The sequence below is a fragment of the Heteronotia binoei genome, chromosome 21 (assembly GCF_032191835.1).
Source record: "Heteronotia binoei isolate CCM8104 ecotype False Entrance Well chromosome 21, APGP_CSIRO_Hbin_v1, whole genome shotgun sequence".
Classification (NCBI taxonomy): domain Eukaryota; kingdom Metazoa; phylum Chordata; class Lepidosauria; order Squamata; family Gekkonidae; genus Heteronotia; species Heteronotia binoei.
In genome coordinates this window covers 93,849,792-93,871,668 of record NC_083243.1, presented here as the reverse complement: position 1 = coordinate 93,871,668, position 21,877 = coordinate 93,849,792, and the positions used below count along the sequence as shown (strand labels likewise).

The 21,877-nt window shown below is 43.1% G+C and overlaps 4 protein-coding genes across 7 annotated transcripts in view; 2 read left to right on the top strand and 2 right to left on the bottom strand.

Annotated features, from left to right (window-relative positions):
- CELF1 (CUGBP Elav-like family member 1) overlaps positions 1 to 194 on the bottom strand; it is an 86,062-nt gene extending 85,868 nt beyond the window's left edge. The window contains exon 1 of one of the 2 annotated variants that reach the window (XM_060261461.1): positions 147 to 194. The gene's annotated coding sequence lies outside the window, so the exon portion shown is untranslated. Of the gene's footprint in view, positions 1 to 41 lie in introns of both variants that reach the window. The other variant, XM_060261460.1, reaches the window with a different exon arrangement.
- On the top strand, positions 187 to 2,781 carry PTPMT1 (protein tyrosine phosphatase mitochondrial 1). 3 transcript variants are annotated; one of them, XM_060261467.1, is made up of 5 exons: positions 431 to 670; positions 1,381 to 1,458; positions 1,840 to 2,031; positions 2,451 to 2,622; positions 2,674 to 2,781. In XM_060261467.1, the coding sequence occupies exons 1-5, from the start codon at positions 500 to 502 to the stop codon at positions 2,700 to 2,702; spliced, it is 642 nt and encodes a 213-aa protein (XP_060117450.1). In that variant the 5' UTR covers positions 431 to 499; the 3' UTR covers positions 2,703 to 2,781. The 3 variants fall into 3 exon arrangements, with proteins under 3 accessions (XP_060117449.1, XP_060117451.1, XP_060117450.1); XM_060261466.1 differs by having other exon boundaries at positions 187 to 670; positions 2,451 to 2,781; XM_060261468.1 differs by having other exon boundaries at positions 221 to 895; positions 2,451 to 2,781.
- A 146-nt stretch (positions 2,782 to 2,927) lies between these two features.
- On the bottom strand, positions 2,928 to 15,850 carry KBTBD4 (kelch repeat and BTB domain containing 4). Its single transcript, XM_060261454.1, has 4 exons — positions 15,590 to 15,850; positions 12,982 to 13,620; positions 4,834 to 4,940; positions 2,928 to 4,528 (listed from the first exon to the last, which is right to left on the bottom strand). Exons 1-4 carry the CDS (start codon positions 15,606 to 15,608, stop codon positions 3,668 to 3,670), a joined length of 1,626 nt encoding a protein of 541 aa, XP_060117437.1. The 5' UTR covers positions 15,609 to 15,850; the 3' UTR covers positions 2,928 to 3,667.
- NDUFS3 (NADH:ubiquinone oxidoreductase core subunit S3) overlaps positions 15,757 to 21,877 on the top strand; it is a 10,759-nt gene continuing 4,638 nt past the window's right edge. The window contains exons 1-5 of the mRNA XM_060261465.1: positions 15,757 to 15,977; positions 17,236 to 17,301; positions 19,833 to 19,930; positions 20,213 to 20,362; positions 21,356 to 21,481. Coding sequence (XP_060117448.1) covers positions 15,935 to 15,977; positions 17,236 to 17,301; positions 19,833 to 19,930; positions 20,213 to 20,362; positions 21,356 to 21,481 — 483 coding nt within the window. The 5' untranslated portion in view covers positions 15,757 to 15,934. The remainder of the gene's footprint in view (positions 15,978 to 17,235; positions 17,302 to 19,832; positions 19,931 to 20,212; positions 20,363 to 21,355; positions 21,482 to 21,877) is intronic.

Sequence of the window (21,877 nt, the reverse complement as noted above, 5' to 3'; positions counted from 1 at the left end):
TTAACGAACGTCACCAGCCGAGATAACCCGGGCGCACTCACCGTCGGCTGCGCGCTGATCCCTCCCTGCCCTGCCCGGGCTCCTCCTGGCGGCCACCGCCCTCGCCTGCCCCGGGGGATCCGCCCGCACCCCGCTTAGCTCTCTCCGCCTCAGGCCGGTTTCGCAAGATGGCTGCGTTTCCGGGAGAGACCATCGTAGAGCAGGAGAGGCGCACCCACACAGGAAGGCGCGCGCGACGGTCGGATATCGGGCCCCCCCATCCTTTGCCCCAGAATAAGCGCGCCTTCCGCCGCTCTCAGACACCCGCCCCTCCCCCCTCGCGGCCAGGGCGCTGGAAAACGACGCGGTCAGCAGAGTTCTGCCTCAGACTGCTCTCCCAAATAAGCCTTTCAGTCTTGACTTCGTCAGTCCGGACTCGCCCCTTCGCTGGGCGCGGAATGAACTGCTCCAACGGCCTCTTGCACTCACCTCTGCTCGCCCGCGAGGCTCCGGCCTCGAGATGGTGATCCTGAGCGCGCTGGGTCCTGGAGTGGCGCGGCTACTCTTTTACCCGACACTTCTCTACACCTTGGCGCGGGAGTGGCTGCCTGGATCGCGACGGCCGTGGTTCAGCCGCATCGACCGCACTGTGCTGCTGGGCGCGCTGCCTTTGCGGGGAAAGTGCCGCCAGGTAACGGGAATCTCCCCGAGGACGCTCCCGACCCCGCTACGCCCCTCCTCAGCCGGTCAGTTCGGCCCAGCGGGTGCAAAGGAAAGAGGTGCTTCTCCTGGGTCACTTTAAGGGGCAGCTAGTGCGGGAAAAATGAATATGGAATTGCTGGCAGTGGATGCTCCGGTTTTCCATCTGCCTCGTGCTTTTAAGCAGCCACCGGATTCGCAGTTTTCAAGGAGGGAGGTAAAGTGACCAGAAAAGCGTCATTGAGCTCTAGTTCAAACAGCCAGGAAAACAGCCCCTTTGAGCTCTAGTTCAAATCAAGCACCATGTATTCTTGGTGCAAAATGTACCGCAGTGAAATGCTCCATAGTAGCTGTGGGAATAAATTAATTGCTGTGGCACGAATAGTACTGCTTGTGTTGTACACCTGTATGTTTAATATATTGTTTGAAGCTATAATACTCTTGATTTAAGACGTATATGTATGTAACATTTCCTTTTGTGGGAAAAAAATACATAGACCTTGTGAAAAGGTAATGTTGAAAACCTTGTAATTAAAAATCAGAGAGTGGTTGTCTCTTTCCCCACCATCCCAAATTTTCTCCACCCTCCTCTTGCTAGCCTAGTGTGAAGAGTGAAGAGTTTATAGTTTGGATATAACACATGGGCCTTTGGGGGGCAGGGCTCGATAGTCAAACATTGTATGTTGTCCTTTCTTCCTTCAGTTGGTAGAAGAGAATGTGCGAGGTGTGATCACCATGAATGAAGAATATGAGACTCGCTTTCTATGCTGCTCTCACCAGGTAAGTCTTCATCCTGTTGTGTAGAGAAGGAGGAGAAAAGGTTCCTGGTAGAAAGCTGCTTCTGGATCTGGAGGGAATAATTAAACATAAATACAAAACACAGCCTGTTCAGACAGAAGGGAATATAAAATAGTTAACATTATGCATGTTAACTTAAAAGTAAATCTCACTACACTCTGTTTAGCTTGTTTCCAGGCAAATGTGCATAATTGCAGCCTGAGTTGGTGGTTATCCTTCTCCCTTTAATCTGTCTGTCATACTTTCAGCCATCCTGTATTTTAAATTAGTGCATCTTTGTTGAATGTTCTGTCTACTCAATACAATGCCTTTCTCCTGTAAGGCCTTATAGATGATTCTCTGTGTTTTCTGGGTTAACTGCAGGAGTGGGAGGCAATGGGTGTAGAATGCCTTCGTCTTAGCACTGTGGACCTGACAGGAATCCCTTCATTGGAAAACCTGCAAAAAGGTGTCCAGTTTTTACTGAAGCATCGTGAATGTGGAAACAGTGTGTATGTGCATTGCAAAGCTGGCCGCTTTCGTAGTGCCACTATGGTTGCAGCATATTTAATTCAGGTAAGAAGGGCTTCTGTGGGAGATGTCAAGACAGCATGAATGCTGCTTTCAAGAATGGGATGATGTAGAAATCTTCATGGGAAAGTTATTCTGCTCCCATCATCAGTTATAAGGGAATCCTGCTGTGGCCTTGGATTTAATACCTATTGGCAACTGACACAGACCTTGTATGAGTGAAAGAGAAAATATAAAGTAAAACAATTGTTTCTACTGAGAAACTGTACCTAGATAAGACCAAGGCAGATCTCAGTTGTCACAAATAGCAGGGAACAATTGGGATTCATCACAGAAATGAGAGGAGGAATTATGAATCAACTTCCTCTTCTAATTAGTAGCTTTCCCCCTGTGCCACTTCAACAATGTTAATTTCCATCTCAGTAGATAATTCTTTTTCATTTATGCGTTTGCTAATTTTATAGCTGTACCAGTGGACTCCTCAGGAAGCAATAGAAGCCATTGCTAAGATCCGGCCTCATATCATCATCCGCCAAAAACAGGTACACTTACTAGAGGAATTTCATAGGAGTGTAACTGCTGGAACTCCTGCAGGAGGATGGCAAGAACCATCAAAGACAGAGCATGGGCTGGCAGGTGGACAGAAAAACTCACTGGGGATACAGCAAGAAAAGCAAAAGCCGCCAGAGGATACACAGGATTGCACTTGGAAATAATCAGATTCCTAATGTATTGTTGATTAGGGACAGGCTATGATTGTCTTATCTACTAATAAATCTTCCTACAGCATTAGAATATGAGAGGTCTAGTAGCTCTTAGCCGTCTTGATGAATTATTTACTCTCTTTGCCTGCTGCTAATGGCCCTAGTCTATTTCAGCGCAGATTTGTGGGACCACACTTGTCAGTGCTTCCTTCACAAATACAAAAAGCCACACAGTTGTCCCAACAGAGACCTTTATTTAAGACTTGCACCCAAGAGACTGACAGCATCCACGTGTAGGTTTGACACCATTCCTCTCTACAACATGCTCTTTTGCCATAGTAAGCCATTGTAAGAGGATGGGCCCTCCAGTAGCAGGCAGGGGACTTCAGTTGGCATACTGGCATCAAAGAAAGTTTTACTTTTCCTGCTGGGTGGTAATATACTGAGAAATAGTAGACTTGTTCACTATTACTAGAACCAAGCCAACTGCAGTGTTAAGAAGCTTTAGTACAAATAGTTGTCTTCCAGAATGCAAGTGAGACAGGGGCCTTCACACAAAATCACTTATCTGGCAGTTGCAGCTGAGGGATTTTATAACTTTATAGCTGACTGCAGAACTTGCAACAGGAAACTCCAGCTGACTGTAGAAAGAGTTCATCTATATTGTACAGGTGTTGCTGGTGATAAAGGGTGTACATCTAAGAAGCCTCTTAGCTATGTGGCTTTGAGACACAAGAAGCTGAACATCAGGGGATCACAGTGATAGCAGCACTCCAGTTGGGACCCAGATTGTGGCAAATTAAGTGCTAGTGGAAGCAGGTGTACAACCACCATGCTGCTGTTGACGGCAGCAGCTAACAAAGCAAGAATTCTTCTAAAGTACCGTGATCTGCCCTGGGGAGTGGGAGCTAGGATATCTAGGCATCTCTGAGCTGCTTCATGGAATGTCTCTAGTGATTGGGCCTGAAGATCTTCCCTCAGGCCAACACAAACTGCAAATTGGTAAGTAGCACTTTGAGACCACTGGTATCAGTTACCATGGAGGTGGCTGGATTAAGTTTAAAGGTATTGGCATCCCCTTTCTTGTAGCAATCACGGAAGATGTAGATGTTACCATTACAGCTAGCAATTTTCCAAAGGGAGGGTCCTGAACTCCAGGCATCTGGCAAACTGAGCCGGGTGAAACTATCTAGCCGAGGGTTATAACACAATAGTGAGTCCCCCTCTGCTACTATGAACACCAAGTCCTTGTGCACAGCAGCATGCATGCACCCTGCAAAGGGTAACACATAGGGCTTCACATAGCATTTATCTGTATTAGTGTCATAGCACTGGATAAGCCGAGAAGGCTTGGTAAAGAAGTCAAGATCATTCTCTTCCCCACCCAGCAAATAAATAACACCATTGAGATTTACACCTGCAGCTCCAGAAATTGCTATTTCCAGCTGGGTAGTCTCTGTCCATACATTGTCTCTTACTCTGTAGTATATGACAGCATTAGAAAGAATGTCCTGCAGCGTCTTGCCACCCAGTGAATAGATTGCATCCTTACTGGGCACAGAGACCAGTGTGTGTTGGAGCCTGTCACGGGGCAGGGGAGCACACCATTCCCAGTCTACTGTAGTGTTGTTGCATTTCCACATGCGCCGTGGGATAGATCCTCCAACAACATATAGATCACTGCCATGCTTGCAGGCTGCGGTGATCTGGTGGCACAAGCTGTTCTGACCACTAACACTGATGGAGTTGTCATCACCACAGTGCAGAGACACAGCAAGAGAATGTGTACGCGATGACTCCTTTCCAATCAGGTAGATATGAACGTTTTCTCCAATTTCCTAAGGAATAAAAGGTATTTTCATCAGCCTCACATAGGTTTTTTGGAGATAAATTCATCAAGGTGACTTCATGTGAAAAATAAACTTTAACGCCTTTGTTGCAGAGGAACACCTGTGAGATGCAAAGTTGTACCTAAATAGCTGACAACAAACCAACTGCTACTGACTAGAGGTCTCTGGCATCCATGGAAAGCTCCCCAAGTTTTCAGTTGTGCCAAAAAAAACCCTCATGTTCAATGCAGTAATCACAGATAAGCATATGGGAAAGAGAAAGAAAGCACAGTGAACTGTACTTCAGCATGTACCTTTAAACTTGATTGTAGTATCTCTGAGAAACCTGAACGTTCTTCTTTATTGAAGTTGATCCAGGTTTCAATGGCAGCAGTTGGATTCTGGGAACATGGAACCCCATCTGTATATTTGCAAAGACAAGTTGTCAAATAACTTAGGCAAAGATAGTATTCTTTTCAGATATCACATTATTTGTTAAAATATCAAGAGCTTTTGTGTGTTACTATTCTTGTTCTAGAGATAAATTGTGACTAATACTAGCCACAGAACCAGACCCCAATTTGTCTCCCTGTAGTTAGAATTAAAGCAAGCATTAGTACAGGGGTCCTCAAACTACGGCCCGCGGGCCAGATGCGGCCTGCTGAGGACGTTTATGCGGCCCGCCGGGTTATGGCAAAATCAGACCGGAAGTGACATTCGACCTAAACTCACGTTAGCAACGCACACTTCCGGCACTGGGCTGAGGCGGCGGAGACAGTGTGAGGTGAGTTCCCAGGCCGGGGTGTGTGGTGTGGGGAAGGGAGAGAGATGCAGAAGACGGAGAACTGACGGCCCACGGCCTTGTACAGTAACGGCAGTTCGGCCCTCCAACAGTCTGAGGGACAGTGAACTGGCCTCCTATTTAAAAAGTTTGATGACCCCTGCATTAGTAGGTTCATTGTGCCTTAGTCATCGAGAGGGTTTTCTCCTTTGTAGAGGCACACTAAAAACAAAGTTTAATAACTATTGTAATAACAGATTTCACTGACCTGCAGAGAGCCAGTGTGGTTTACTGGTTAGAGTGTCAGACTAGGATCTAGGAGAACTAGGTCCAGATTCCAAGTCTTCCATGGAAGCTTGCTGTGTAGGCCAGTCATGCACTCTGAGCCTAACCTACCTCACAGGGCTGCTGTGAGGATAAAATGGGGGAGAGGAGAATGATGGGGGAAGTGGAGTATAAATGAAGTAAGTATACAACCACACATTCAAAAAATTTAAGGGTACTTAAGAAGGGCGGGTGATTTCCATCAATTCTCCCTTCCTTCTGCAAAACTTTACTTTGGTGAAAATCACCTTCTTAAAACAACTTACATGCCCCTTAAGTCTTTGGAATGTGTGGTTGATACAGGATGTCTATTTCAGATTTTCCAAGTCTTTCAAAGTAAATTTCAATAAAATACTTAATTCAATGTGTACAGAAACTAAAAAAAGTAATTAAGAATCCAAGAACATTAACCTGTATGGTGTCAGATTGGTGGTGGAATGCGCTGTCAAATCATAATCCAGATAAACAAGTTGGAGAGGCCTGACTTGCTGTGTCTCATTGACCCTAACCCCCACCCTGAGACTGATAAAAAATACTAAACAAAGAAACCATTACAAAAGGCTGATGAGGCCCTCCCTGTAATTTAAACCCTGGGCTTTTTTATAACCTCCAGTTGTATAAAAATTTGTCTCAGCCAAGTTGCAACAATTCATTTTTGGCATATTTCTGCTTAGTATAAAGAAGCTTCCAAGCTTTCCTACAGGCATTGTTATGATACTGAAATTTATCAATCCTATGGACCTGTTCCCCTAATTGCTGCAAATTCTCTCAGCACAAAGAACCTTACACCAATGCAAGAGGTTTTTGCACTAAAGAAAGGTTCCTATAGATCTGTTCTACCTCATGAAAGATCTGAAAAACAAAACTGCAGTGCTTCACTTTCCACCTTTTCAGGGTAGACTCCTAAGTAGAATTAGATTATTATTGCTTTCAACAGAATGCACAATGGATTCCTGGACAATCTTGCATATAACGTAATCTGAAATTCCTAGTTATGCCCTTCTGAATGGAGCTCCCCAAAGTTGCACTCTATAACCAGAATGTCCTGAAGATGAGCACAGAATAGTTCTTGCAGTCTAAGAGACAGAAATTGAAGTTCAGAGCCTCAGGATACGAAAATAGGTTAAGAGCCAATATATTAAACTTCCTGTGGCAGAAAGTTGTAGCTCCTCTAGAAACTGAAAGACAATTTTTTAAGTATGTGTGGACTAGAGCCCACTTCCTCAGAGAGAATTACCCCAACTGATTTCAACTCAATTATACTAGGCCATCTGATCAATCATTTATTATATCCAATATTGTGTATAGTGACTTTCTTTTTAAACAGAGAAGTATCTTGTTAATGTTAGGATTTAGATATACGATTAGCAGAGTAACGTGGAGAGAACCACAAATAACAGCCAAGCACACGGTTTAGCTTAAGAATAAAAGTAGTTTACTTTACTAATGAGGAAAGAAATGACTGGGATTTCTAGAAAACAAAGGATTCAATATCCTATCTAGCTTCTAAGCTACATCTCAACTCTCTCGCGTCTTAACTTCAACTGCACGGAGATCTAAGGGCTTAACACAAAGGGCAATAAAACTGACCAAATTTTTTCCCCTAGACCACCACCCAAATATATGAATTAGCCTATTAGGGCTCTCCCTCAATGGTCACTATGCATATTGACACCCAGCCTTGGCGGGAAGTACGTGCAAACATTCTCATTGGCTCTACCAGTCTCACTGGCTAAACATCGGCACTCATATACAAACAATTAACTCATGACAACAGTAAGTGAAATTGCATCAAAAGCCCAACAATCCCCTTATATCATTAACAGCTCATTAACAGTGGCACGGCTGTTAATGAGGCTCCCTCGATGGGAGCACATTCAGCCAGTGCTGAAAGAGCTGCACTGGCTACCTATTGTGTTTCAAGGTGTTGGTATTGACCTTTAAAGCCCTGTATGGTCAGGGACCTGTTTATCTGCGGGACCGCCTTTCCCTATATATCCCCCAGAGAGCACTGCGTTCAGGGACAAAAAATCTGCTGTCCACCCCTGGACCAAAGGAGGCCAGGTTGCGTTTTCACACAAGCCAGGGCCTTCTCGGTGGCAGCACCAGTTATGGAATGCTCTCCCGGAGGCCATAAGGGCCGCCAACATAGTAATGATACAGCACCGTGGAATAGTTTTTAAATTTTAATTGTATTAATGTTTTATAGATTTTATTGACTTATTGTTTTAAATCGTGTAAACACTGTTGTAAGCCGCCCTGAGTCCGCTTGTGGAGAGGGCGGGATAAACGTCTAATGTAAATAAATAAATAAAGTTTACGAACTGGTCATGAAGTTTCAGCTTCTCTCTCAGGTGCTCAAACTTCTTGGTGAGCAGTTTGGTCAGGATGTCAGCAATCATTTCTTCTGAAGCACAAAACTTTACTTCAATCATTCCTTGTTGCTGCAACACCCTCACCTTGTGGTAGCGCACAGAAATGTGCTTGGTCTTGCCTTTGACACTTTCACTCTTGATCAAACTTAGGCAAGGTGCGTTATCTTCAAACAGGGTTACGGGAATAGGTTCTTCTATTCCAAAGTCTCTCAGCAGGTGTATGATCCATTCAAGCTCATTGCAGGCACCTGCTGCAGAATCAAACTTAGCTTCCGTTGTGGACATAGCTACTATACTCTGCTTGTGACTTGTCCAGTTGATCAGGTTGCTTCCATAGAAAAACAGATGCCCACTTACTGATTTGTCGTCAGTAGTGTCTTCGGCCCAGTCTGCGTCCTTGTATCCAACTAGTCTTGGGTCATCATCAACTGTAATCTTCAGTTTCAGATCAGCTGTCCCAATAAGATACTTAACAAGTCTCTTCACCGCATTCCAATCATGGTGATTAGGTGAGCTTGTCTTTCTGCTCAAAATTCCAACAGCTGCACATGTTAGGTTGGGTGAATTGAGCTAGATACAGCAGTTTCCCAATAGTTTCTCTGTACAGACGATTTTCCTTGAGAGGCACTCCATCTTCCAGCTTGAGGTAAGATGGGTCAAGTGGTAAACTTGCTCTCTCGATATCTTCCAGGTTCAGTGCCTTAGTGAGATTCAGGATTTTGGTACCTTGACTCAGAAGAAAACCTCCATTCTGTTCTTTCTATCTGTATTCCAAGATAGTGGTTCAAAGTCCCAAAACATTTTTCTTCCACTTCTGCATTCAGCTTGTCAACTATTTCTTGCACATCAGATTCACATTGACAGCATAACAGTCCATCAGTTGACATCAGTACATACTGGCATTTATCATTTTTTCAGTTTGAAGAACAGGCTGGGTTCTATTTTCCCTTGTTGGAACCCTTGCTTCTACAGAAAAGCAGTTAGCACTTCATTCAGTCCTTTATCAGGTAAGTTTTCCTTGAGGTTTGCCTTTTCAATCTCAAGGTGCTGCACATGCATTCCTTTCTGTGCTGCTATGTTCAGTAGGGTTCTGAGAGTGGCATACTTTATAGTCAGCTCCCCTGGAATTTCCTCATTGTCTGAGGATTCTTCTGCAGTTTGCAGAATATTACAAACACCATATCTGGCAGGTGGTACTCCCTTGTTGCTCCTCTGAGAATGCCTCACAGTATTGCCTGTCTCCCCTTCTGGTCCAGCTTGATCTGCCTCCCCTTCTGCTTCTGGGGTGCTGTCTGGCCTATCTTGAGGGTCGGCGCTACTGGCAGTCAGCCAGTCGACCATTTAAGTGGGGGACATTCCTGCATCTTCCTGCACTGTGGGCTTCACTGTCTCAGGTATCAGGGGGTACACTGCTCTCATCAATATGCACAATATTGCATTCTTTAGCTAACAGAGTCTTTGGATCCATCACCCTGTAGCTTTTGCCTCCTTGGGCATAGCCAACCAGGATGCCCAGTTCTGCTCTAACATCTAGCTTTCCCCTTCTTTCTCAGGGATGTGGGCAAACACTTTGGATCCAAAACATCTCAGGCGTTTTAGGGATGGCTTTCTATCATGCCAGCCCTCAAAAGGCGATTTATCTGTGACTGTAGAAGGAACTCTATTGTGCAGATATACAGCAGTAATTAGAGCTTCACCCCAGCATTACTCTGGTAGGTTTGCTTGCATAAGCAGACATCTAGTCATATTCAGCAAAGTCCTGTTTAAACGCTCTGCAGAGCCATTCTGCTATGGGCTGTAACCAACAGTGGTCTTATGCTGAATTCCTTCCTGTTCTAGAAAACTCTGGAACTCATGGTTGCAGTACTCTGACCTTTTGTCAGTAAAGAGTGTCTCTGGAGCTTTTCCAAACTTATTTTTCACTGCAGCCACATACACTTTGAACTTCTCTAAGACTTCAGTCTTTGATTTCAACAGGTATGCATACACAAAATGAGTTTTCCCCTCTTGGAAACTTAGCGCATATTTGCTTCTCCCTCTGCTTTCTTTTATTGGACCCATAATATCGCTTCTCACGGTCTCTAGAAACTTCTCATTGTGCACTGGCTTTCTCTTGCCATAGGGTGGCACTGTGCCTTTCCCCTTTACACATACATCACAAGCTTGCAACTCTTGGCCACATTCAGCAAACTTTACTTCACATGCAGTCAGCAACTTCTTAACAGATCTTACATTCCTGTGTCCCAGCCTTTTATGCCAGGCATAAAGGCATTCCTTATGAGGACACAAACTTGCTCTTGCCTGATAGGCATGACCCATTTCTACAGGGTCCAGATAGTAGGCACCATCAAATCTGACTGCTTCAAAAAGCACATCACTTCCTGGGTGGGCAATGGTGCATTGTCTATCTTTAATCAAAAACACATTTCCTTGATCTGTCAATTTCGTTACATAGATTAAATTCTGATCTGCTTGCTCAGAGTAAACACAGTCCTTCAACAACACATCAATTAGCTCTCCATCCTTTGAATAAAGCGAGATCCTCACAGATCCCATGCCGTTTGTCTGTAAAGTATCCCCATTAGCAAGTTTCAAAGTTCTCCTCTAGCTTTCATCCAAACAAACAAACCATTGGCGAAATCTACATATATGCGTACCTGACCCGGAGTCAAACATGAAAGCCTTCTTGGCGTCTACGTCACTAGATCTCAACATGTAAGAGACCTCACCACGAGGCGTTGCCTTTGTGAGTCAGCAGCTCCCTGCTGAGACACGGCCCCTTCTGCTTTGTTTGAGGAGCCGGGGTTCTTGCCCTTAGAGCTGTTCTGTTTCGACTTGCAGAACCTCGCTATGTGGCCTGGTTTTAAACATCTATAACAAACTCTGTGGTCTTTCTTTCCTTTCTCCTCTTTTACAGCCAATGCTTGCATTTGGCTTGATAATCTAGAAAATCTGCGTTTAACACTTAAATCTCTTAAATACGCAATTGTAAAATCGATGTCAATTTCTTCTCTAGATTCAACAGGGGCTAGAATGCTCTCATAACTTTCAGGAAATGATGAGACAATCACAGCTTGAATTTCTTCAGTGGATACCATCGCTTCCGCCGATCTTAACTCGGCAACAAGGGCTAGGATGTTATCCAGGTGAGCTGAGATATCACCCCTTTGGGGCAAGACTGAGGGAATACAGGCATTCGCGCAAATACTGCCTCTGGAGAAACGTGCGCTGGCCATACTTAAGGTTGAGATTGTTCCAAATCTCTTTTACATGATCATAATTGACCACAATGGCAGTTTCCTGAGATGAAATTGAATTTAGGATCAGAAGCTTAACTTTAAGTTCATCTGCATCAAACTTCTCCCTCTCCTCTTGGGACATATTATCTGGTATATCATAGTCCAACACATACTTTAACCGTTGAACTCCAAGATCATACTCAATTCCCATTTTCCATAAAAGGAAGTTATCCCTGCTTAACTTAGGGATGCTTAACTTGGCGGAGCTATCCATACTGCATACAAGCTGTTCAGATGGTTGTAACGTCATGGTTTCCTCACGAGTTGCAGGTGAAGATGCTATTCCAGAATCTGCAGGCGTTTGCCTCTCTCTGGGTCTTCTGGGTCTGTGCCTCCGACGGAAGAATCCATTCCTGTTATTCCCCAGCAGTCAGCCAGCGGCTGCAAGCGATGGGGAAGGAGATTCCTTCAGATGCAAATTCGTGGAGAATCACCTCAGCACTTCTCTATGCCTTTCTTAGCTAATTACCGCCTTGGCTTTTGCTCGCAGCTATGAAGCGTACTGCGGCCCAAAACCCTTGTTAGGGTTTAGATATACGATTAGCAGAATAACGTGGAGAGAACCACAAATAACAGCCAGGCACACGGTTTAGCTTAAGAATAAAAGTAGTTTACTAATGAGGAAAGGGATGACTGGGATTTCTAGAAAACAAGAAAGGATTCAATATCTTATCTAGCTTCTAAGCTACATCTCGACTCTCTCGAGTCTTAACTTCAACTGCTTAACACAAAGGGCAATAAAACTGACCAAATGTTTTCCCCTAGACCACCACCCAAATATATGGATTAGCCTATTAGGGCTCTTCCTCAGTGGTCACTATGCATATTGACACCTAGCCTTGGCGGGAAGTACATGCAAACATTCTCATTGGCTCTACCAATCTCACTGGCTAAACATCAGCATGCATATATAAACAATTAAGTGAAATTGCATCAAAAACCCAACAGTTAATCACTGATTGTTGCTTTAGAAATGCATTATGGATTAAAGTCCTCAATTATCTCACATTTCACAGGTGTAAATATCATAATTTGGAGAAATTTAGCGCACAAATTCTTGTTCACTATATACAGCCAACTAGAATAAGCACAAACTCTTGAGAAATACTGGGGTAGATCCACTGGCAAACCCTGCACAAGTTGGCAGAGTAGATTTTCCCCCACCTTTCCCTTTCCCCAGAAGTTTGCTGTTTGTCTTGAAAACCATCTTTTAGGGTCAGCTAAGGAGATGATTTTTGCCTAATATCCCCCCTCACAGCAGTTGCTTGTATTGTACTCAGAGAGGATTTCTGAGACAAGTAACAGGCTATTACAGGAGGGTGGGTAAAGACACACTCTGCCTGCTAATTCTGCAAGTTTTTTGTTTTGATCCACCCATTTATTTCAAGTATCCAAAATAATTTTGTCCCTTAAGATCCCAAGAAAGTAAAGCTTTTCATAGAAGCACTTTTTGTTTTTAACTTTACAGATTCATCACATACAGCTTCAGTTACTAACTTTTGCTACATTAATGAGCTCAAAAATCTTGCTCTACCTTTAACTAAAAATACAATATCTGGTTATTCTGCACTGCTTTTGATGGATCTAAACTGATGAAATCTCCACTTACCTTTTTACACGTGCACCTCGTCTTATGTTTCACACTTACAGTACATGAGTGTTTTCAATAATCGTTCTACAAACCTGTGAGAATATCTGTCAAGAGACGGAGAGGAAGATGTAGAAACTCCTCTGTTTCCTGAAGCTGTGATAAGTAGGATTTGGCACAATGCTTGGCAGCTGCGTAGAGCTCCATATCACTGTGCTGATCAGCCAGCCACATAATCTGCAGACAGTTCCTCACTTGTACTGTTCGAGCCAAGAAACGGGAACACTCTTCAAAGAGTGCAGTTAGTTGGTACATATCTGCCACCTCATAAGTCTCTTGCAAATCTTCTGCCCTCAGCTTTACAGTTCCATGATAAATATAGTCTACTAGTAGCTGAAATACACTCTCGCTGATATCTTGTAACTCAATCACCCGGTTATGGGCCTCCTTGAGATTGGAAGTGAACATAGAACGAAAGAAGCAACTTTGAGCTGAGAGGACTAGCCGGTGCAGTTGGAATTCTTTACCTTCTACAGAGATGGTGACATCTGCAAAAAGCTCATCCTCAAGGCATAGCTTCATAATCCCCTGGGCCACACGGCCTGAATGAGAACGGTCAGTGAAAGTGTAATTCACAAAGTAGTTCTCTGCAGAGGAACTGCCAGTTTCCTCTGCTGATGAACCTCCAGTCTCCTCCGAAGAGTCCATGTTGTTGCCTAGATCTGATCTCCAATCTGAAAAACAACATATTCTTTATAACAGACGTGTACTGCACGAGACTGACAACTAAGGGTAACAAGAAAGCTTACATAATTAAATCTGAAAAGCAGCATGGAACAGGTCAGGAAGACATCTGTATTCTACCCTATGCATCCCAGTGCATGCTACTGGGCTCTTGCCAATCTCTTGTAAAAAATACTTATTCAATGTGTGACATACTGTGTCATATTCATATAATATCAGAAATGGCTAGGCTTCATGCAGTATGGAGAATACCAGATATACATTCTAACTTGAGTCAGTAGAAGTCAAATGGTCTGGAGACAGCATTTCTTAATTGAAGTGTTTTGTATGTCTCATGCTTCTTCAAAATGCCAGGAAGTATAAAAGAAAAAATACTGGCTTTTGCAAAATGCTGTACTGAATCTCAAGACATTCTAGTATTTTGTTATTTAAACATTTAAGATATTTGTCTGGTGTTTTGGTATTTAAATATTTTGTGTGTTTTAGGATTTAATGTCTGGTTTTATATGTATGTTGCTGTAGTTTTAAAGTACAAGGCTCTGGAGTAATAAAGATGAGTGACTGAAGTGTGTTTTATTGGATGGTACCTGTACCCTAGGAGGGTGGAGTTGACTGGATCGTAGAGAGAGTTCATTCAGTGTGTGTGTGGGAAGAGAGTAAAGATAGAGATGCTGTAGCAAGTCAGAGAAATCTGTATTCTGTGTGTAAATTATTAGTATAAGCGGGAAGTATGGAAAATAAGACTGTGAGGCTGGGTACAAAGAACTTCAGAGAAACAAGAACTGTTCCTATCTGAAACCACTATGCTTATTTACCATACAGAAGCCATTATGCTTTTTTATTTCTAAATAAGCACAATGTTGTGAAAGCAACGTCACCCCAGAGCCGGAAACGACTGGTGCTTGCACAGGGGACCTTTCCTTCCTTAAGAGAAAACAACTGCCTTTTATCTCAGAGCCACCTTCTACATACTGACTGATCTGTTATTCTACCAATTATAACTAAGCAATCTTTTTTAGGAGGTCCAACTGAGAATTCTAAGGCAAGAGCCTTTGATGGCAGTGAAAATATGGAGGAAATGCTAAGGCAAGGAGGCAGCATACCACGTCACCTCAGAACGCTACAGAGAGGTGCCTTTACAGGTATTACATATAAGGAGTCTCATAAAACAGCAAAAAAGTAGTCAATGCAGGAAAATGGCAAGAGCTGCTTTCACACATTACTGTCACAATCAAATGCTGTTAGTGCAATCTTAAAATCACTATAATGGGAGTAAACTCCATTGAATAGACGTGAATAGGTTTTGAAACATGCTTAAGATTGCACTGTAAATACAGTTCAAGACCATATCCCATAACAAAAGGCTTTATCGCCATTCATGGGTGTATATGTGTGTGTGGTTGGCTGGGCTCGTATGAACTGGTACAACAGGTCTAAAAATATGTTCATCCGCCAGAGTGCACAGAATGGCTTCAAATCTTGGACGACTGAGAAAAAAATGGGAGATGAAATCGGTGATTATTGTGCGGAGGAGAGGAAAAACTAGGCAAAGTGATGGTCTATTGTTTTTTAAAGCTACCAGGTACCTGAGAGGGTACCTGGAAATAGCTGATGGCGACAGGTTGGTGGGTGCATCTTTTCTCACTATGAGCGGCGGAGCTTGCGCTCACAGACACCAGGGCGAATGGAACGTGGCTCGTCTTTCAGCCCGGGCTTATGTTGAATTAGGTGTACCTAAACCCATCGACGCCAACTGGATGAAGCCAGCCTCTTTGCACAGGCTCTTCCCAGAACCACCTGGCGCGCGGCCTGAGATGCCTGCTTTGAAGGCGGGTGGAAAGCCAAGCCGCCATTCAGAAGCACCCCTCTCAAGAAGGGTGGGTAAAAAAACTTCCCACCCCTCAACAAGCGCGGGGGGCGGAAGAAACCGTCCCAGCCTCAGTGGACACCAGCTCTTACTTGTGGCTCCTCCCTTCATCCCTCCGGCTCGAAACTTCACACCGGGAACGGCACAGGGGGACACCAGACGGGGCTGCACTTTCCTTCCGACTCTGGTCTGTGCTCCCGGAAGCTCCCCTTGATGATCACACGATTCGCGTGCGTACTCCTCATTTCCGGATCATTTCGGCACTTAGTGCGCGCGGATTGGCTTAGTTTACTGGGCGACCGCGGAGCTGGTCGTGTAATGATACTACCTCTTTGTCGAGCCAATGGGAGAGAGCTCAATGGCGCGCATGCGCCTTCGTAGGTACTGTTGTGTCCTTGCGAGGCTCGCGGGTTGAGTTTAGAGTCGTGGTGGGCAGGATGTTGGTGGCTGCGCTGGGGCTGGTCCGCAGTCGTCTGAGAGGTGAGATCGTGGATGGTCTGTTTCTGTTAGGTGAAGTAGTTTGTCCTGTGGAGTGTGATCATCAGTTACGACTACTTGGTGCCTTCTTCAAAGGTCATATCGTTTTTTCTTCGTCAGGCACTGTGGGAATTGTAGTTCTGTGACAGGAAGATAGAATTACCTCTGACAGAATTATCATCAATTCAAAAACTACAATTCCCAAGATTCTTTGGGGGAATGCACCATACTTTTATACAACGTGTATAAAGGGTATGGTTGTGTTTTTAATGCTGTTAGCAGCGCCTCTTGACATGTTAACTTTCCGCCTCCGTTTTAGCATTTCTTTTTTGTCTTTTCCTCCCTTCCCCCTGCCCCTGTTTTCTATGCCTGGTTAGTTCTTTTTAGGCTGCTGATCCTAAGTATATGCGCAAAAAGCAGTGTGAAGACTGATTCCTTCATAAATGTTTGACGTTTTTTAATCCACTTTCTAGAAGTATTTTATTTGTGTTGAATTAAAATCCGTAATGTTCTCTTCTTCAGAGGGAGCTGCTTGATATATTTTAAAAGTTTCTGCATGGAGAGATTTTATATATATAATTAATCTCCACATGGAAGTTAATGTGAAAATCATGCGTGCAGTCTTGGAGAACACTTATCTGGGCAGAAATTTTCAAGAACTATTTTGTGGTGACATCTGTGAAGTCCTGAAACAAAGTATGTGTTTCAAAGTGACCTTAGAATACTAGTGTTCAGGCTGCTTAGTGTTTCCTTCTGACAACACTTGTAGGCTGGGATGAATCCTTGTGTATCATTGACTTTGAAGAGTGATTTAAGAAGAATGTCTTGGCTACAGTCTTCCATGCTTTAATACCATTGTGGTATGGTTCTGAAGCATCTGTGTGAAGTGCCTATTCAACCTAAAACTAGATTCATACAGTTGGAAGGGGTTTCCAGGGTCATCTAGTCCAACCCTATGCACGATGCAGGAAATTACATCCCCCCTTACACCCTCAGTGATCCATATTCCATGCCCAGAAGAAGTTCCAATTGTAATTATAGTCCAGTCTTACCATGTTTATTCAGCAGTACCACTGGACTTATTCCAAGGCAAGTATTTAAAGAGCTGGAGTTATGTTGTTATGCAAGTTTCTCTCTCTCTCTCTCGTACTTTCTTAAGTCATTGTTGTGGTGTTATTGTGATGAAAATGTGAGTCATTCTCATATAACACAGATTGCTATAAAATACAGTTAATGCTATAACTCCCTCTTTTTTATATAGTTGCTGGGCGCCCAGCAATGCTATTGCAAGCTCGATTTGAAGGCAAATCTACAGCTGAGACTCGGCGTAAGTCTGACTTGATTTTAAGTTTGACCCATTCATCTTTTATAGTGCAGAAATAACAGCTTTGTTAAGTTTAGTTCCACTTTGTCAAGAACTTGGACTTTATCAATCAGTGCTGAAAATCTGATATTTAAAAGGATGTGTGCAAGATGTTCCACCTCACTGTTGACTCTTAAGCTTATGAAGACTGAGTCTCACTCACAAGTTGTTCCCCTACTCTGACACGGCTGATCCATCCACCTGGATCTATGCCATGATAGCATCGAAACTAGACTACTTTAATGCACTCTCTTTAGGCCTCCCCTCAAAGTCAACTTGGAAACTCCAGTTGGTGTAGAATGCTTCAGCTCTCTTATTATCTGGAGCTAGAGGGAGCATGCATATTACTCCCATTCTACAGACAGTTCATTGACTGACCATCAGTGACTTTGCTGAATTCATGGTATTGGCTATCACATACAAAGCCCTTCATGGTTTGGGGCCCTTGTGCCAGCAGGAGTATGCTGCACCATGAAAGCTTCACTCATCTACAGATGGGCATAATCAACCTACAGATGGGCATAATCAACAACTGCCTCTCTTGTGTATTTTCTGTTGCCACCCGCACATTATGAGATTAGGAGGGTTTCCACCTTCCTGGCTTCCTTCAAGCTATGCAGACTGAATTATTTAGGAGGGCTTTTCTATGTAGACAATTAGGGCTGTACTGTAGTGAACTGTTTCAGAAAGGTATTTTGGTCAAGGGTTAGGATCCATGGACAGTACTGTGTAAAGTTTGTACAGTCACTGTAGGTTTGCTTCAGCTTTGTTTCAACTCTGTTTCAGATTTCTGCTTGTTTTCAGATTTCTGCAGTCCAAGCCTTATTGCACTGTTCACTGGATGTCCAACCTGTTGATCGTATTGATTCCCGCTTTTTAATCTGCCTTTAGTTTCAGCGAGGTGGACTATAAATAAATATAAACATTTAGTTCTCCCTTGAGTTTGAGACTGTGGTCATTTTCTGTGACACTTTATGTTTTCCAGACTTGATTGTTTATCACCAGTTAGATACATGATACCCTACTGTAGGTTTCCAATACTGACGTGATGCTGGTCTAATATAGTCAAAAGAACTCAACAGAAAAACTAATGGTGTAATATGTATGCTGTGTCCAAGCATATTCTCAGTTATTTTTTTTGTATTTCTTTGCATTGTGGTTAATATTCCATTATAAATACATTTACTATAATTAAATCCCACTTAATATGAAGTGGCACATCATGATTTCTGCCATATTCAAATTTCTGTAACATGTTCTTCCTACCATCAGCAACATGCAGCTTTTGTCAAAAGAGTCTATTAAAAGTTTGTGAGTCTTGCCGTATTGTGGTCTCTTGTTGGAGAAACAGGTTTAAGTGACAGTGAAAAAATGGGTTTTCTGTCTGTGTCTGGTTTGAATGCTGCCTCCCTATTTGTAGATGTCTGATGTGATCACATTGATCTAGGTTTCAGTAGTCTAAGAGCTAGGTTACTGTAACATGTTTTATGTAGGACCTTTGAAGACAGTCTAGGAGCTGCAGCTGGTACAAAAAGTAGCAGCCTGTTTGCTGTCAAGGGCTATTCAGTGGGACTGTGTCACTGTTGTTCTGAGCTCACTTCACTGGCTGCTGATTAGTTTTGGGGTCTAATTAAGTGCTGGTGGTGTTCACTTTTTTTAAAGGCTTTTAGGATCTGAGGCCCACACACGTGAAGGACCATTTCTTGCATAAGTTGCAGTTTGGTTCTTCCCAGCAAGTTTGTCTATCAATCCATCTTTGCCTAAGGCAAATTCTGTCACAGTCCAGTTGGTTGTCCTGTGCCTCTGTAACTGGTTTTTGGAAGCAGAGAGGTACTTCTGTCATGGCTTTTCAGCAGGCTAAGAGTTATCTTGGACAGCTTTGGAGCAATCTGGGAAAATGGGGAGTGTTCTACTGGGTAGGGTGTAAGGTGTTTTTAGTTTGGTTTGTAGTATCTTTGTATTTCAGTTGTTTTAGTGCTTGTTTTATCAGATTGTTTTTATATTGTTATCCACCCTGGGTGTTGTGATGCCTGAGAGAAAGGTATGTATATAGATATTTTAAATAAGTAAATATGTGGCAAGCAGAACTTTGCCACCATTCTGACCGCGAGAGAAACTGGTCGGGTAGAATTCTGCTTACACTGGAGCAAATATTAAATGCAATTAGCGGTCCATATAATTGTATGCTCACTGAGAAATTACTATTTGGTATATGATCATCTGTATTTATCCTGAATTTGGTTCTGCAGGGTTGTTAGACATTGATATGCGGGTTTGACACTGAAAGAATTGTGGTTATTTCCCTAGTCTTTGATCTATTCACATGCTCTTGGAGACTGTGTTTTATCAGTGTATGTCTTTTTCTGACTATGTTCATTCATCCTGAGCTAATCTCTGTCTGATGGCCCCTGGAACTGTGGTGAACTCCATGGTGTGACCCAATGTAGTTATTTTCTGTGATTTATTATATCATAAAATTGGTAATTTTCTTTCAGCCACTGTTAGACCAAAGGATGAAGTGACACAAAAGCAGCTGTATGCCTTTGGAGAATATGTGGCTGAGATCCTGCCCAAGTATGTTCAGCAAGCACAAGTAGGTACCTTTGTTTCTTGAATGGGGGGGGGGGGGGTGCAGGGATTATACTCCATATGAAGATATGTACAATGAAGAGCTGGAAGTTAACTGATAGTTCCTTGATTTGCCGTTCTGCACTCAAAAGTTGTCTTTGTTTCAACCTTTTATAATCTTGAATGGATTAGTTTGGAAATAGTTCTGTGGATTTATTTTGGACTTGGTTCCAAATAAATATACATGAGATTGCAACTTTTGATACCATGGATCTATTCAACATACTACTATTTCTTTCTCTACCAGGTAACATGTTTCAATGAGCTGGAAATTTTAATTCATCCAGATGGGATCATTCCAGTACTGACCTTTCTAAAAGACCACACAAATGCCCAGTTCAAGTCCTTAGCTGATCTGACAGCTGTTGATGTTCCAGCTCGACAGAACCGCTTTGAGGTAAAAGCTGCTACAAAGAGGATTCTGAGATGCAAAGTCTTCCAAGGAAAGAAATGGAGCCTCGCATGGCTAAACAGAACTGTGGGGATGTCATCTAGGTAGCTAGCCCTTTTGTTGCCATGACTTCATGCCTACTGACCAGTAGAGTTACAGCTTCTGGATGATTGTATCCCTTTGCTGTTGTGGTAGACACAGTTTTGCAGCTTTATATAATACAGTGGTAGTTTAAACATTAAGCACTGTGTCAGGTTAGTGACACTTGTTTTGAGGAATTGTTGCTTAAACTACTTGAAAAAGCTGTGTACGGAATCAGCTTTCATTTTTTTTGCAAAAGATGTTTTAAGGAGCTAAAGGAAACTCTCTCAGTGTGCCTGGATAGTCATTGCTCTGACACTATACTGTTTGTCACTATGCAGTCTGTATTCTGCTTCTCTGAACTACTTAATTAATGAACATAAATATTCTGCAAGCTGGGGCTCCATGAGAAATCATGTAAAGTTTCTAATCCACCCTGAACTTATACCTCTATAAATGAGGCTATTAGCTCTCTCAGGACTGAGTAGGCCAACTTCCCCATCTTCTTCTGTCCTTCTCCCATTCCAGGTAGCCCTAATTTGGTCTCAGTTGTTATCATCATCCCAAGGGCAGTAAGCATGTTTCCATGGGTGAAAGGATATCTGCCCAGGGACTGTGACTTTCTTGCCAAAATGCCCCCCACCTAGTCCTATTCCTGGGGTCCCTATCTCCCAGGAGTCGCATTGGGGTGGGGGGGCATTTTTGGCTGCACTAGACACAGCAAGGCAAGTAAGATGAGCTCTGCAGGCAGTAATCCTTCCACCAACAGAAATGTTCTGCTGGACTCAAGCTACTGTATCCCACTATGTCTTTTCAAAAGGGGCTGTATCACAGTTGTAGTAGATGACATTACAATTTTGTCCTATAATAGAAGAATTTGCCTTAGTACATAACATCACTGCTTCTTAATTTTCTCAGCTGGTTTACAATCTCCTGTCTCTGCGTTTCAACTCCCGGATTCGTGTAAAAACATACACTGATGAACTGACACCTGTTGATTCAGCAGTCCCAGTGCATCAAGCAGCAAATTGGTATGAAAGAGAGGTGAGCACTAAGGGCATTGACATTTAGCAACAGGGGATCGCTGATTTGTGTTCCACTGAGGGGAGAGCTCATAATTGCAATTGAGGTTATGGCTTAGAGATGGTAGTAGTGTTTGCAGGTATACCAACTACAGTCCATATAATAGGGGTTTTATTGTATACCAACCACAATCCATATAATAGCTTTTATTAGGTCCATAATAATACAAATAATACAAAACAGCACAAAGGCTTTCAAGTTCTTCAGAATTCTTCCTCAGACTGGATATTACTTTTTTTAAAGATGGGAGAAAAAGAGATCTGTAGGGCCATTATTTTAAGGATTTTTCTCAACACCATCCCCATTGTAACAAAATGGTTAAAGTGCTGGCAGTTGGCTGTTTTCAAATGGCTGCTG